This window comes from Chaetodon trifascialis, chromosome 15, assembly GCF_039877785.1.
Source record: "Chaetodon trifascialis isolate fChaTrf1 chromosome 15, fChaTrf1.hap1, whole genome shotgun sequence".
NCBI lineage: Eukaryota > Metazoa > Chordata > Actinopteri > Chaetodontiformes > Chaetodontidae > Chaetodon > Chaetodon trifascialis.
Window position 1 is genome coordinate 10274367 of NC_092070.1, and position 13036 is coordinate 10287402.

At 44.1% G+C, this 13036-nt stretch overlaps 1 protein-coding gene across 3 annotated transcripts in view; it reads right to left on the minus strand.

Moving 5' to 3' along the window:
- usp7 (ubiquitin specific peptidase 7 (herpes virus-associated)) overlaps nucleotides 1-12111 on the minus strand; it is a 25577-nt gene extending 13466 nt beyond the window's left edge. For 2 of the 3 annotated variants that reach the window (XM_070980836.1, XM_070980835.1), the window contains exons 1-13: nucleotides 11103-12111; nucleotides 6930-7034; nucleotides 6469-6667; nucleotides 4388-4526; nucleotides 4119-4207; nucleotides 3901-4009; nucleotides 3128-3258; nucleotides 2703-2757; nucleotides 2427-2507; nucleotides 1916-2006; nucleotides 1707-1789; nucleotides 1431-1540; nucleotides 448-625 (exon numbers count right to left, since the gene is read on the minus strand). In XM_070980836.1, coding sequence (XP_070836937.1) covers nucleotides 448-625; nucleotides 1431-1540; nucleotides 1707-1789; nucleotides 1916-2006; nucleotides 2427-2507; nucleotides 2703-2757; nucleotides 3128-3258; nucleotides 3901-4009; nucleotides 4119-4207; nucleotides 4388-4526; nucleotides 6469-6667; nucleotides 6930-7034; nucleotides 11103-11193 — 1461 coding nt within the window. In that variant the 5' untranslated portion in view covers nucleotides 11194-12111. The remainder of the gene's footprint in view (nucleotides 1-447; nucleotides 626-1430; nucleotides 1541-1706; nucleotides 1790-1915; nucleotides 2007-2426; nucleotides 2508-2702; nucleotides 2758-3127; nucleotides 3259-3900; nucleotides 4010-4118; nucleotides 4208-4387; nucleotides 4527-6468; nucleotides 6668-6929; nucleotides 7035-11102) is intronic. The other variant, XM_070980837.1, reaches the window with a different exon arrangement.
- Between the last annotated feature and the right edge of the window lie 925 nt (nucleotides 12112-13036).

A 13036-nucleotide genomic window follows, 5' to 3' on the forward strand; every position in this document is an offset into this window, starting at 1 on the left:
ATGTGTGAGTGTGAGTCAGAAGTTCAGCAGGTGAGTGGCTACGGGCGTTGGGTAAGTAGGTGTGTAAGTAGGTTTTAGACATACTACTACTTTGAATTTGTAGATTTAACATTGGGTGTGAAAAAACTATACAAGAAGTGAGCTTTAATGATGTCACACGCATTGTTAGCCACAAAAGCTGGACTCTTGTCAGCAGAATTTATCTGAGTATGGAGCTAATTCAACTCTGTTCAATGTCAGTTCTATAGGAGACCAGTGTAAACTCCAGCGAATCAAATTAATTGTACTCATCAAGACAACAAAGCAAAGTTGAGCATCCCTAATAATGCCAAAAACAGGCAGTATTCTTAATGCAAGCATTTCTCAAAACTACAGCTACTCGTGCAGAAACCCCAACCACGCCCACAGAATTTTTGGGTGAAAGGTGCATAAAAAAATTGCTCTCACTATTGGTTCCTTGACACTCACTTTGCCGTCTCCTTTTGGGTTAAGATAGACGACGTAGTGACCGCCATGGTTGTCCCCACTGTGCACCAGCACAGCATGCAGGATGTAGTTGGCTGGGTCCTTAGAGTCTGGCTTCTGAAGGAACTCGTCCAGGGGCAACTGATCTGGAAACTCAAACCTATAGAGGAAAGATGAGGAGAGGATAGAGAGAAGCAGAGAAGACAGACAGACAGACAGACAGACAGACAGACAGACAGACAGACAGACAGACAGACAGACAGACAGACAGACAAATGATGGGGATGGGGAGAGAGAAGCGATTGAGAGGAAGTGTGAGAAGATGGAGAAATGGAAGATGGAAATCCAGGACAAGAGAGGCAGGGAGGGAGAGATTGGAGGAGATAAGAGATGGCAGGCAAGAAGAAAGGGAGAGAAAGGCACGGAGACAAAAAAAATAAAGGAGAGGAAATTGAAAAGAGAGGGGTCAAATATTAGAACAAGGAGCGAGGTATTTGTGCAAGAGTTCAATGTGTGTGTGTGAGTATACATATACAAAGCCCACAGGGGGCCAGGTGCTGATGGCGCCGTCACAAGGATGACTCAGAGCCCCTCAGAGAAGCTACAGTGAAAATTAGCTTGTCTGGATGGCTGCACATGTGTGCGTGTTCTGAAAGTGCCACATTATCCTGGTGGATTGTTAAAACACCATTAGCTGCCACAAAGCTTTACACAGAACGATACGGCCTAGAGGGCAAAAAACCCCTCAATGACTCACTTTCTCACTGTCTTTGCGCAGTGGGTCAGGGCATGCTGTTCAGAGAGAGAAGGCTCAAGAGCCAGCTCTGGTAACATACAGCTCTTCAAGCGATGTTAAGATGGACTAAGACCGTCTCTGAAAGCACGTGAGACCACCAGCCACTGACGCGCTGTGTGAGCAAAATAAAAAGAACCTACATGTGAGTGTGCAAGTGAGTTTGTTCTACCTGTCGTTAATCTTGATGTTTTGGTCAGTCTGTGGGTCGTACATGAACCTCATCAGCTGCAGATGAAGGATTGGAGGGAAGGTAAGGAACTTCACTCCCTTTTCTGCTTCCTGCAACACAAACATGCCATTGAAGATTGTTCTCTACGCCATACTGTGTGCAGTGTAACTAGGATGGTGTTGTTTTCCAGCTTGTTGATCTGATCATTTAGATGCATCTCATGTACCTGCGTAACTGAGATATGGCAAAAACAAATAAAACTACAAGAAGCCTCACCTGCAGGCCATGCTCTCCTGCGTCGTATTTGTTGTCTCCATCTAACTGCTCGGTGGCAACATAGTCTTTGAATGACTCAAATACTGGAAATAAGCACATCAGGAAGGTGAAGTCAGTTTAAACCCACGTAATGTATTTCAGTAAAAGATTAGCACCACGGTTTCATTGTTTGAGAAAAGCCATGAAGTTGCATTGATGTTGCTACTCACTGTTCTTCTTTCCTTTTATACTAAGCTGGATGTCATAGTAGTCCTCTATCCGCTCTGACCGGTAGTCCACATGCTTACACTGGATGTATGACTGCAGAGTAACACACACACACACACACACGGGTGGTCAGACTGCGTGATACAATTGGCAAGTTAAAAATATTATTTCTAAGAGGGACACTTCTTGATTTAACCTCATTCTATTCTTAAACTGACCTTGTTCCAGGCAACATGCTGTGCCAAGTTAGACTACTTCAAATCATCACTGTGTTAACAAAATCTGCAGAGGTATTTACATAATGCACGCCAGGCTGACATTACTCTGCAAAGTAAGACTGAAAACCCTCACTTTCGACAAATAAACAGGATAAATCTCACTCAAACATCATTTGCCTTTTTGAAACGCAGCTCAGGGCAGACTGAGGCATTTCATAACGACACAAAATGTGAGCATAGCCATAAAAACGGGTCAGACAAGACGACGAGTAGAGGACGGAGAGACAAAACATACCACCATCTTTCCTCTGAAGAGCTTGGGGATGGTACCCTCAACACAAGTGCCTTTCATTTTGTTCTCCACATTGTCTAGGAGCTGGAAAACACACACAAACACACACAAACACACAAACACACACACACACACACACACACACACACACACACACACACACACACACACACACACACACACACACACACACACACACACACACAGTAAAATCAGTGATTATTCAGCATACATACATTTACACACCCACATTCTGTAAGAGACCATGAGAGAACTCACCACTCTGCACAGCTCCTGTACATCATGCTGCATGAAGCTATCTAGTGTTTCCCATCTTCATGCAGGAAAAAGAAAAACAGAGCAAGGCAGTCAGATATGTTCAAGGATCAGGGAAGATTTGTGGCTGGCAACCATTTTAACTTCTTCTAAAAATAAGATTTAACACAATCTTAAAGCGTTTGCACCTACAAACTAGTGTGAAGATCTTTCTGATGTTATTCTTAATTCTGTGCAAGTATCTCACTTTCTTCCCCACCGTCAATGTTTCCAGCATTTCAATTCCAACAAGAACATTAAGAGAAAATACTAAAAGTATGCCCCTGATTGCAAAACAATAAACACTGGTTTGACTTCTCAGCCTCCACCTCCACCCGCCTTAAGACAAAGACCCGAAGAGCGGCCAATAACAAAAGTGTCTACGCTACCCGAAGGACTTGGTGAGTTTCTTGGTGCCGACGGGTTTGTCGCTGTGTTGCAGCTCGTAGAAAACCCTCTGCAGTGCCAGGGGAACGCTCTTGGACGAGTCATCTCCCTCTGTGGGCATCATGTACACCGCCTGGGAAGAGAGGCAGGAGGATTCACACCAGGATTAGGAATTAGGAACATATACATATCAGGAATAGATGTGGCAAGGGACAGTCCCAGCAGATGGCGGCAATGTGACACTTATGGATGCCAACCGCCATAAAACTCAACAGAAGAAGATGGGGCAGGGCTGGATGTGTGCGTACACAGCAGAAGACTTATTATTGTACAGAACATGGCATGGTGTTCTTAGAATGTTCCCTAAAATATTACCAGGTCTTGGAGGTTGGAGACTGGTGGCAAATATTCCCTTGAACACTGATTCCTGCTCCCATGTAGGAAATGTTGCTGAACATTTCAAGGATAGACTGCAGGTGTGTAAAGGGCTTTAGAGAATGGTGAATTAAAGGGCCTCATAACATTAACAAACAAAACAGATGCTGCACATTGCAGACATTTACACCACACAGGCAGGTGTGGAATTTCAGTATACATTTCAGTGTTAAACCTATATTTGTGGTTGACCTTTAATATTTGTGACACATCAACATGTGGACAAAAGATAGCGACACTGAACTGAAACTCTAGTGCGCACATATACACATGAAAAATACATCGTCATTGGGTCAGCTTAGGCCAGCGCACTAAGTTAACACGTAAGGTAACACCATACCCGTCGTAGCTGGTTGGTGAAGAAGAGAGTCTGTAGCAGGCTATTCATGTAGCAGGTAGCTCCCTGGTTCTTCAGTCCAACATAGCCTGTGTGTTTCTTAGAGTCCCAGCTGGGTACAGAGGGAAAGCTGATGTTAGGGTCGTAATCCAGAAAACCAAAACAGATTAATTAACGTGGGAGGACTGGACAAAGCGCCAGAGAAATGAAGCGCTACGTACGCCACTCCATGTGGGGCATCTGCCTGGACATAGACTTCAAAGGTGACTTTGTCATCATCGATGAAGCCCCTCTCTGGATCAGTCACATCCTGAAACACCAAAATCAGTCAACAAATAAATGAAACTTGAGTTTTCCCACACTGTCTCCTACAGCATGCATCTATACCACAAAGCCAATGTTTCTTCGGTGGTGCTTGTCCCACCTAAAAACATTATCTGGCTATTAATATTAATGCGACATCGATTTCTCTGTCACTTCCTCTACTTACACTCCAGGACATGAAGTTGGAGAAGCCCCAATCATTCTCTTTGTGGAAGAACAGGTGACTGATCCTGCGGCTGAAGGACTTCTCATCGTCTTTGTAGTTGATGATCTTCAGCATGGCCTGTGCATGGCATGACCATGACCTGAAACACCAAGAACAGGGTCCATAAGTATTTAAAGGGTGCCATAAGATTGTGAAACAAGCTTTCCTTTTTCCAAATTAATTTGACCAGTTTTCTCATGAATAACTGCACTTCCTTGAATACATACTGGCTCATGTATTCCATGATGTGTATTTTTATACAGATGGGATCTATTGCAGATAGAACATTCAATTGTTTAGGAATTAAGCAGGTATGGTGGTTGAATGAGTGTGTTCTAGTTTGGATTCTGTTGAGGTTCATGAGAAATGTGCAAGTAAGATATAATGTAGCCAAAAAAAAGATCATGTTCGTGAACTATGACCTTCATTTAGTGCATCTGTAGTGTAGCACAAAACAAACGCTGAACCGAGTAAGCAAGTTAACAGAGTAACACAGGAAGGCGAATTATAAGGTGATTGGGCCTCAACAGCCAATTTCACTTCCTTTCATTTCGTGTTTGACAGAGGCGACTTTCAAGAATGAAAAGCCTCTGAGGTACACAAAGCACTTCTCCTTGACTAGAAGATCAGGTCATCAGGATTGCCGCTGGCAATGAAACCAAAGGAAATCGTTCCAGGGACCAAAGTCTCTACAAGTTGAAGTCAATTAAAGATATATTCAAAACACAAAAGTATTCACCTCATTGACTGAAACACAGCTGTCATCACCTGTGCAGCTTTTTTTTAGAAATTTCATTAGAAATTGAATTAAGATCATCTGTGGATAAGAAACGTATGACAAGTGATTTCTGTACATTGAAGGTCCAACAACTCAAACTAAGGCACATTTGAATGAATATTCCTAAGAGTTCAGTAATGTCAAAAGAGGAATTATCAGAGTTTGACCCTCTGAGGGGCAGGGTGCCCTGCCTGTTACATGTCCATTTGTAACCTACTGCTAAGATAACTGCTGCACTAATGCTTCACTGGTTACAGCAAAGAGAAAGACATCATTGAAAAAACTAACCTGACATCTGGGCTGGTGTTGGCCCAAAGGCATATGTGGGAGACTATAACAATTTGGAGGAAGGTTTGATGGTCTGATGAGACCAAAGTTGAGCTTTCTGCCCATCATACTACATGCTATGTTTGACATAATCCAAACACTGCACAGGCGTGCACCATGCCAACCATGAAGCATGTTGGTGGGATGATTAACAGGCCTTGGCAGGCTTTGACAACTAGAGAATGAATACAAAAAATAGAAGGGTAATACTGGAGGAATGATAATGAAAATATTTCAGGTTTTCTATCTATACTCAGTATACATCGATTTATAGAGATTGCTTCAGTGTCAAAGAAAGCAGAATCATGTCAATGGTGACTCAAGGTTATAAAACAGAGGAAAATGGGCATCTATCGGGAGGCAGCCATTTATATAGGCACTATTATGTTAATGTCTTACTGTAGTGTATGTCCTCCACCAACGGTATACTCTAACTTTCAAACTTTAACTGTTTTCAGGCCTTTTTCACAAAGTGTCAGAACTGATAATATATGTCTGCATTGATTAGAGAACCAGTTATGTAAAAGGTGCAGGATCTGATATTGGTGCTGTTCCTACAACATCATAATTATGACACTCTTGGACCATCATTTCAACGACCATATCATGTTATTGTGATGTCATAGCTTCGCAACTTGGGAAAAAGACAGGAAAAATACACATGCGGCAGAAGCTAGCTTTTCTAATATGTGGTTAACGTTGAGAAAAAGTCTATTATAACGCAAACGTGTTGTGGGAACACCAACACAGCGATATCAGATAAACTGTAAATGGTGGCCTCTTAAAATAGGATTCATTACTATGGAAACTGGTCATTTAGGCAATTATCTAGGCAATGGTATTTGTGTATGTGTACCAGGACCGCCAAAGGTTTCAGGTGTGTGCCTGTGTGTCTCAGAAATGCCCCCCAAATCCCTCGTCCCACCAAGACACCTACGTGGAGTCTGATTCTGCATTACACTGCAGGAAGAAGCCCACGCTTTTCTGGTGTGGCCGGTCGGGATAGAAGCGTGGCATCACCATTATCTTCCATGGAAGGTTCCGAACAAAGCAGGACGGGCTGAGCACCGACTCGCTCAGGCGGCTGAAGCGTTCCACTACAAAGCGGAAAGTCGCCTCTGATCGCCAACTGGTGTCTGTGGAAAGACGGAAGAAGAAGGGGGTAGGTTAGATGGTGAGCGGAGAACAGGTTTTCTCCAGCTGTCACCGACAAGACCTGCTGGTCAGTGGATAGAAAACGTTTTCCGATCCTAATGTGAGACTGACAGCCAATTAAACAGAGTCATTGACAGGATGATGTTCAACCTGGATCATTACTTACAGCAATCTCTTTCACAGCACAAGCAAAGGTACTGCAGTGTTTATAATTGTGTTTGTCTAAGTGCACATCATCCTCACCATCCTCCATGTCCTCCTCTGTGTTGTTGTGTCCATCTGCCATGGCCACGTTACCATTGATCACCGGGTTGGCTGGGATTCTTGGAGGGTCATCTGTGTCCCCAGCTGAACAAAGAGAGAAACAATGTGATACTAGCAGAGACAGCAGGACAGAGACCCTTTTTAGGGGATGAAAGCTAGCAGAAGCCTCTGTGTTGCTAACTGTTAACTGCTAACTTCAGCAGGTCAGAAACCATGGGTCAAATATTAGTCTAGCGAGATCGAGAAAATCAAGATGAAAAAAAGTCACAGACAAGGCTTCATCTCAAATTTGTTGCTTTACAATGTGTATCCTTTGAGGAGAAGGAAAGGCTAAGAATCAGATAATCACAATAAATTAAGATAACATCAACCGAGATTGGACTTTTTTTGTTTTTAAAAACAAAAAAGCAATCCTGCAGCTACAGTCTCCATCTTTATCTCCTGCATCTCCACACAAAGTGATCATTCCTTTCCCCTTTCATAAAATTCACAGGGAAAACCCTGCTGAGACAGCATGACAAGTCGTCTTTCCCGGTCTGTGTGTCAGAGTGAGGGCAAAAGAGAGAGAGAGAATGTCAGTGCGAGTGTGTGTGTGTATGTGTGTGTGCGTGCGTGCAACAAAGACCATGCAACATTACAGTAGGCTGGGTAATTATGGACACAATGCAGGATTAAGCTGCAAGTCATCGCTCAAACAAAAACACACGCGCGCAGAGGACAATATCCCAACTGAATAATGAGATGGCTCCATGCTCAGTCTCATCTATCAAAACACATTGATGACTGAAACAGATGAGCTTTGAGTAAACTTCAAGGAGTGAGTGAAATCCGCCTGTCTCCTGTGATGACGACAATGTTGCTGCAGACGAATTGTGAAGTCTTGAGAGCAAAGACAGCACTCATACAAACACTACTTTAGCGTATGTGTCCAAATGTGTTGTGTCAGTTGGTCTCTTGAACCGTATTTCATGTGTATCTGGTTTTCTCGTCTTCCTCTGAGATGACAGACACAGCATAGTCAGTTATACGTGACCGTGTGCGAGTGTGTGTGCCTGTCTTCAGGTAGCGTTACTGACCGACTCCTCCAGGAGACTGACCTCGTTTCCCCAAGTGGATTACACCTTGCTAATGGGGTCTGTCAGTCAACTCCATGACAACTTCTCGTTCCGCCCACTGTGTCGGTCTATCCCAAAACCTCTGAGAAGTACGTGCTAATGGATCAGTCAGTGAAATCTATACGAGTCAGAGCTAGATGTAGGATTTCAAAATGGACAAAATGCTGCCATGGCCTACTGTAGGACTTACCCTTACTCAAACTACACAAGAGTCTGGAAGGGACGGAATGACTAATTATAAATATACATTTTGCAGAGGTATCCCAGTAATTCATCTATATACCTGCTGTGCCTGCATTACAACAGGAGCTGTTCATTAAAAAGCACAAACACATCTTTACATTCAAGCCCAAAGCACACACAAAGTGATCTGACTCTTGCCTTATTTTGCACAGCCATTGGACTGAAAACAGCGAAAAAGAATTTTAGCTACCAAGAAAAATTTTCTCCTACGAGACAACTGTATGCTGGGCAGAAAAACAACTCCAGATGTGTGTTAAACCTACAGCAGCACCGTTACAACAGAACAGTGGATCCTGTAACAATGATGTGGCACCAAGACAGTTTGATGCATCAGATCGCACTAAGTTGTGTTTCTCTACTTTGTGATTGTTGAGCAATGCAAAGGTACAGACCACCCCCAAAAGTAGTACAAGAAAGTACAAGAAATACCATTAAAGCAAATTTAGACTTTAAAACGAGCATTTACTAGGATGCTTATCTTAGTCCATACCCTTGCCCTTTTAGAGAATTTGGGTTTTATGACAAAGATAGCGTTTGAGAATAGTATTTTGTTTTTCTTCAATTAATTTCCATAATTTCCTACATTGTTGGAGAGCCATGCTAGGTATAAACACTGGGCTGATTGTGTGGCAGCAAGAACCTGACACCCTAGTCACATTTGCTTTGGTAATACAGACAAAATGTCTGAAATATGCAGAGCAGATGATGGAATAACCCCAATGCAACTATGTGGAGCCTGGTATCATCCAGGAGTTTATTATTTCAACTTGTTTTCATTGTCCTTGTAAGGCTGTAGTGCACTGAGAGAGAACCCAAGGATGAAAGTAAGTGCTGAGGATGACTAGTGGGTGCACCTGCTACTAGTAAGACAAGTATAAAAATGAAGGGTTGAAAATGCCATCTGGAGCTGTTTCTACTTGTTTCTATCTATAACTAAACAGATCTGTGAGATATTGCCTGTTGCCGAATAACAAGCAACAATGCATGTAGACAGATAATAAAATCTCTAGGACTAAATGACGCAGTGATGCTGAGGGCTCCCACAACTCTCCACTCTGTCCAAAGTGGACTTAAGAAAAAAACTTAATAAGATGGTGTTGTGGCGGGTGGTCGCTGTGTTAAACGCTAATAAAACGCAAACAGAGATGGCCCCGACGCCAAACCTGACTAACAAAAACACAGATCATTAAAAATGGCGAGCTCCATGCCGTTTGGTCTTCCATACAATGAAGCAGCAAATCCCCGCGCTGCCCCAGTGCGGGCCTGGCTTACCGCAGCGGCGACAACCGTTACTTGCCAGCCCTGCCAAACGTTTTCCCTAACACACCGTCAAACGCCGGCATATAAACAAACAAGTAACCCAACGCAGAATTTACATTCGTTTTTTCAGACTGTCATCTGTTCTACTTGGATGGCTAAACTTGTTATACCACAGGCAATTTAGCAAATCACGATTGACGCATCTGCGTTAGCTACCTAGCTACATAGCAAACACTAGCCACAGATTCATCTGCAGGCCGTTATTAGCCAACATTAGCTGGAATCAGTAATACCAGCTAACAAGCTGGAATTGGTGCTGGAGAGTAAGTAATCACTCATCATACCGTTAGACAGCTATTAGAAACAAGTGAAAAAATTCTATATCAAGTGAAGCAGAGGCCTAACGTTCATGCAAAAGCCAAAACGAACGTTGCAAAATACAAGCCACCATTTTGGAACGCCACACACCCCCTCCGTGAGCGTTAGCTGATCGGCTAACTAGCAAGCTAGCCAGCCGATGAACGCAAAGAAGTGGGCCTTCGTGGCTAATTGACTAGCTTACAATTAGCCGTACCGCTAGCAATATACATTATACTTTTTACCAGCTTAATGAACACATAGTGTAATTTAACAGATAACTGGTGCTGTCCCAACCAACCGTATTTACAACCAATATTATCAAGTGAAACGTACTGGCCTCACATTAAAGGGGCCACACTGACTGACTTTACCCTGTGGTTAACCTATATGGTTAATTTGCAGGCCCTCGTCTTATGTACAAGCCATCAGACACGATGCTAACACTATCTTTAAGAGAGGCTAGCGTAACGTTAAATGTCGAAAGGTTATTAGAGGGGTATGTTCTAACGCTCTCAATAAAAACAGCGACGTTACGGTTACTTGGCTCGCGGACTAGCAATCTTTGATGAAAACACAGGTGCCGGTAACTGTCAAAATCAACCCAAAGCCTAAGTCAAAGCAGCAAGATTAATTTACCTAGCGATGGTTCCAAGTTAATTGCGAGAGTCACAGCGAGACTGTTTACAAACATTTAGGTTATCAACAATCTGCGGGCCCGAACTCCGTGACTGCGTGTGGAGTCTAACGGCGATGATTTGGCAAAGTGCTTCTGATTCAACTTGTAACAGAAAACGAACATGAACAAAACCCGAACAGTTTATTTAGAAATACGGTCGCCGATCCCAATGAATGATTTGCGTGGCTCATCTCCCAACAGTGTGGATGGACGGTTCTTTAGGGCTCTCTACAAGCAATGAAATATCGCTGGCACACGGAGAGAAATGCAAGCTCCATTCGCTTATAACGCAAAATGAGGTCAGCTCCACACAAGTATGCTGCAACGGACGCACAATCAGCAAAAATGCAGCCGGCTATCCTAGCTAGCTTCGGCCCTTCGTGTTTACGGTAAAGTTAACCCCAGCTCGCGCAAATAAAACTGTGCATTTCTAATGCAGCTGCTAAATCCACAACAGAAAAATACTGTCCGTTCACCCTACAAGGGACCATTGCTTACCTTCCATCTCCATGTCCTCTGGCTCGCTGAGCTGCTGCTCGCCGGCTTTCTGTTGCTGCTGCTGCTGCGTGTGGTGATGGTGGTGGTTCATGTTGGCAGCTGTTGTTGTTATGGTTGTGATGCGGGGCTCCCTGCTATCTCTGTTACCCTCGACCTTGTCCAGGGTCGGCTCGGCGGGGAACCGGGTTCTGGACTGCTGGTGAGGTGTGGTAGGATGCGGAGGTGGGGTGGACAGGTCGAGCCTCGGCGGCCGGGCCTGCTCTGTCGCGACCTCGGCCTTGTCCGCTGTCAGCGCCGGGGAGTGAGGAGGGGAGGTCGGCGGGGGAGCGGGTAGAGAAACGCGGACGTATTTGCTCGCTATTCGCCCAATCTCGGCGCCTTTGGTGGGTGCGAGTCGCTTGGTTGACGGCGGGGGGTGGGATGGATGGCCCGGGGCTCCGAAGAGGGAGGCCCGCTGAAATTAGCTAAATCAATCCGGCTTTACCCCGGGAAATGTGGGGTAATAAGACAACGCACAGCACGACTTGCACCTTGAGGAACAAATACCCTGTTTGGAACTAGCGGGGAGCTACCTGACACTCGGCAGCCAACTGCTGATAAAGGTACAACAACAATGAAAACAAAGGCTCATTTGATATAGACACACATTCAACAACTTTGCCTGCGATATCCCCAGTCCGTGTGCTCCTCCGATTGTCCCTCGTCTGGGGGAGAGCGGAGGAAAAAGCTATCCATTCAAAGCACTTTCCAATACGGAATAGCGCTAATGTTGATTTGGAAGTTGGCGGAGACGAGAGTTGCCACGGGCCGACATAAACCAATTCCGCCGAACCGCCCCTAACACGACAAACGACCAAACGCGGCACCTCGTTGCATTTCTAGCTAACCTCTCGTTTCTTATGAGGAATGTGCCCGGTCATACAACGCTAGCCTGAGCTGTGTGGCTCCCGACCCGCTCCTCCCGTGGTCTGTGATGTGTTGAGTCTGAGGTAAATCTCAAAATGGCGGTCGCGCTCTTCTCTGAAATGTCACATCCGCATGGAGATCCAAACACTGGCCCATCCCCGGCCAGGTTCACATGCATGTTAAACGATAGGGCTCAGGAATGTGCGTTTGATACGAGGGGAATAAAATTTAATAACTAAAAACAAATATGGGATGAAGGGAAATTATAGGAAGGACAAAACAGCGCTGGGCACACTGTGACTGCGTGTTGCACCGGGGCCCAGTCACTGCATGACTGAAGTACTGAAATAAGTCAATAAGTTTACTAATTTAAATCCATTTATGGGGCCTCATATTTTTAACTATAAAATTTCCGTTTTATTGAACGGTTCCGATGCGAGCAAATTAAAAATGTGTATGCAAAACATATGGGCACATATGCCTCGTATGAGTAAAATGATTATTATGAGTATTGCAGTATTATTACATTGTGCTACAGCATGTCAATAAGTTGCTCTCCACCTACGCCATGGGCTGCTTTGGGCTCTATTATAGTTATTTCTAACCGTATTTTTTCTATTTACTTACTACCTTTATTGTTTTTTACTTGCTGAATTATTTACCAATGTATTTCGTTGATATTATCACGTTTCATAGAGGTGTGATTACAGCCTGATCCCGTGGTGCTCTTCAGGTTAGTCTGTGTTTACTCAAAAGTTTCCGATGGCATGCTTGCACTAAGTGGTGTTTTTCCCCGGCGGTGTATGCAGGGCCGGTTTTGCTGCATGATACTGCGTTAGTCAAGGTTTAATTAAAGTGGGGTAATTTACAGAAAAGACGCCAAAATTGGTCTTACAAAACTGTAGGTAGCAATTTACATCAGGCACATCCAAAATTCCTGAATTATCCATCCACCAGAAATAGCCTGCAACCACAACAAATCGGACGCATTGTCACTGTACTTGGCGGAAAAGCACAATTTCAACTCT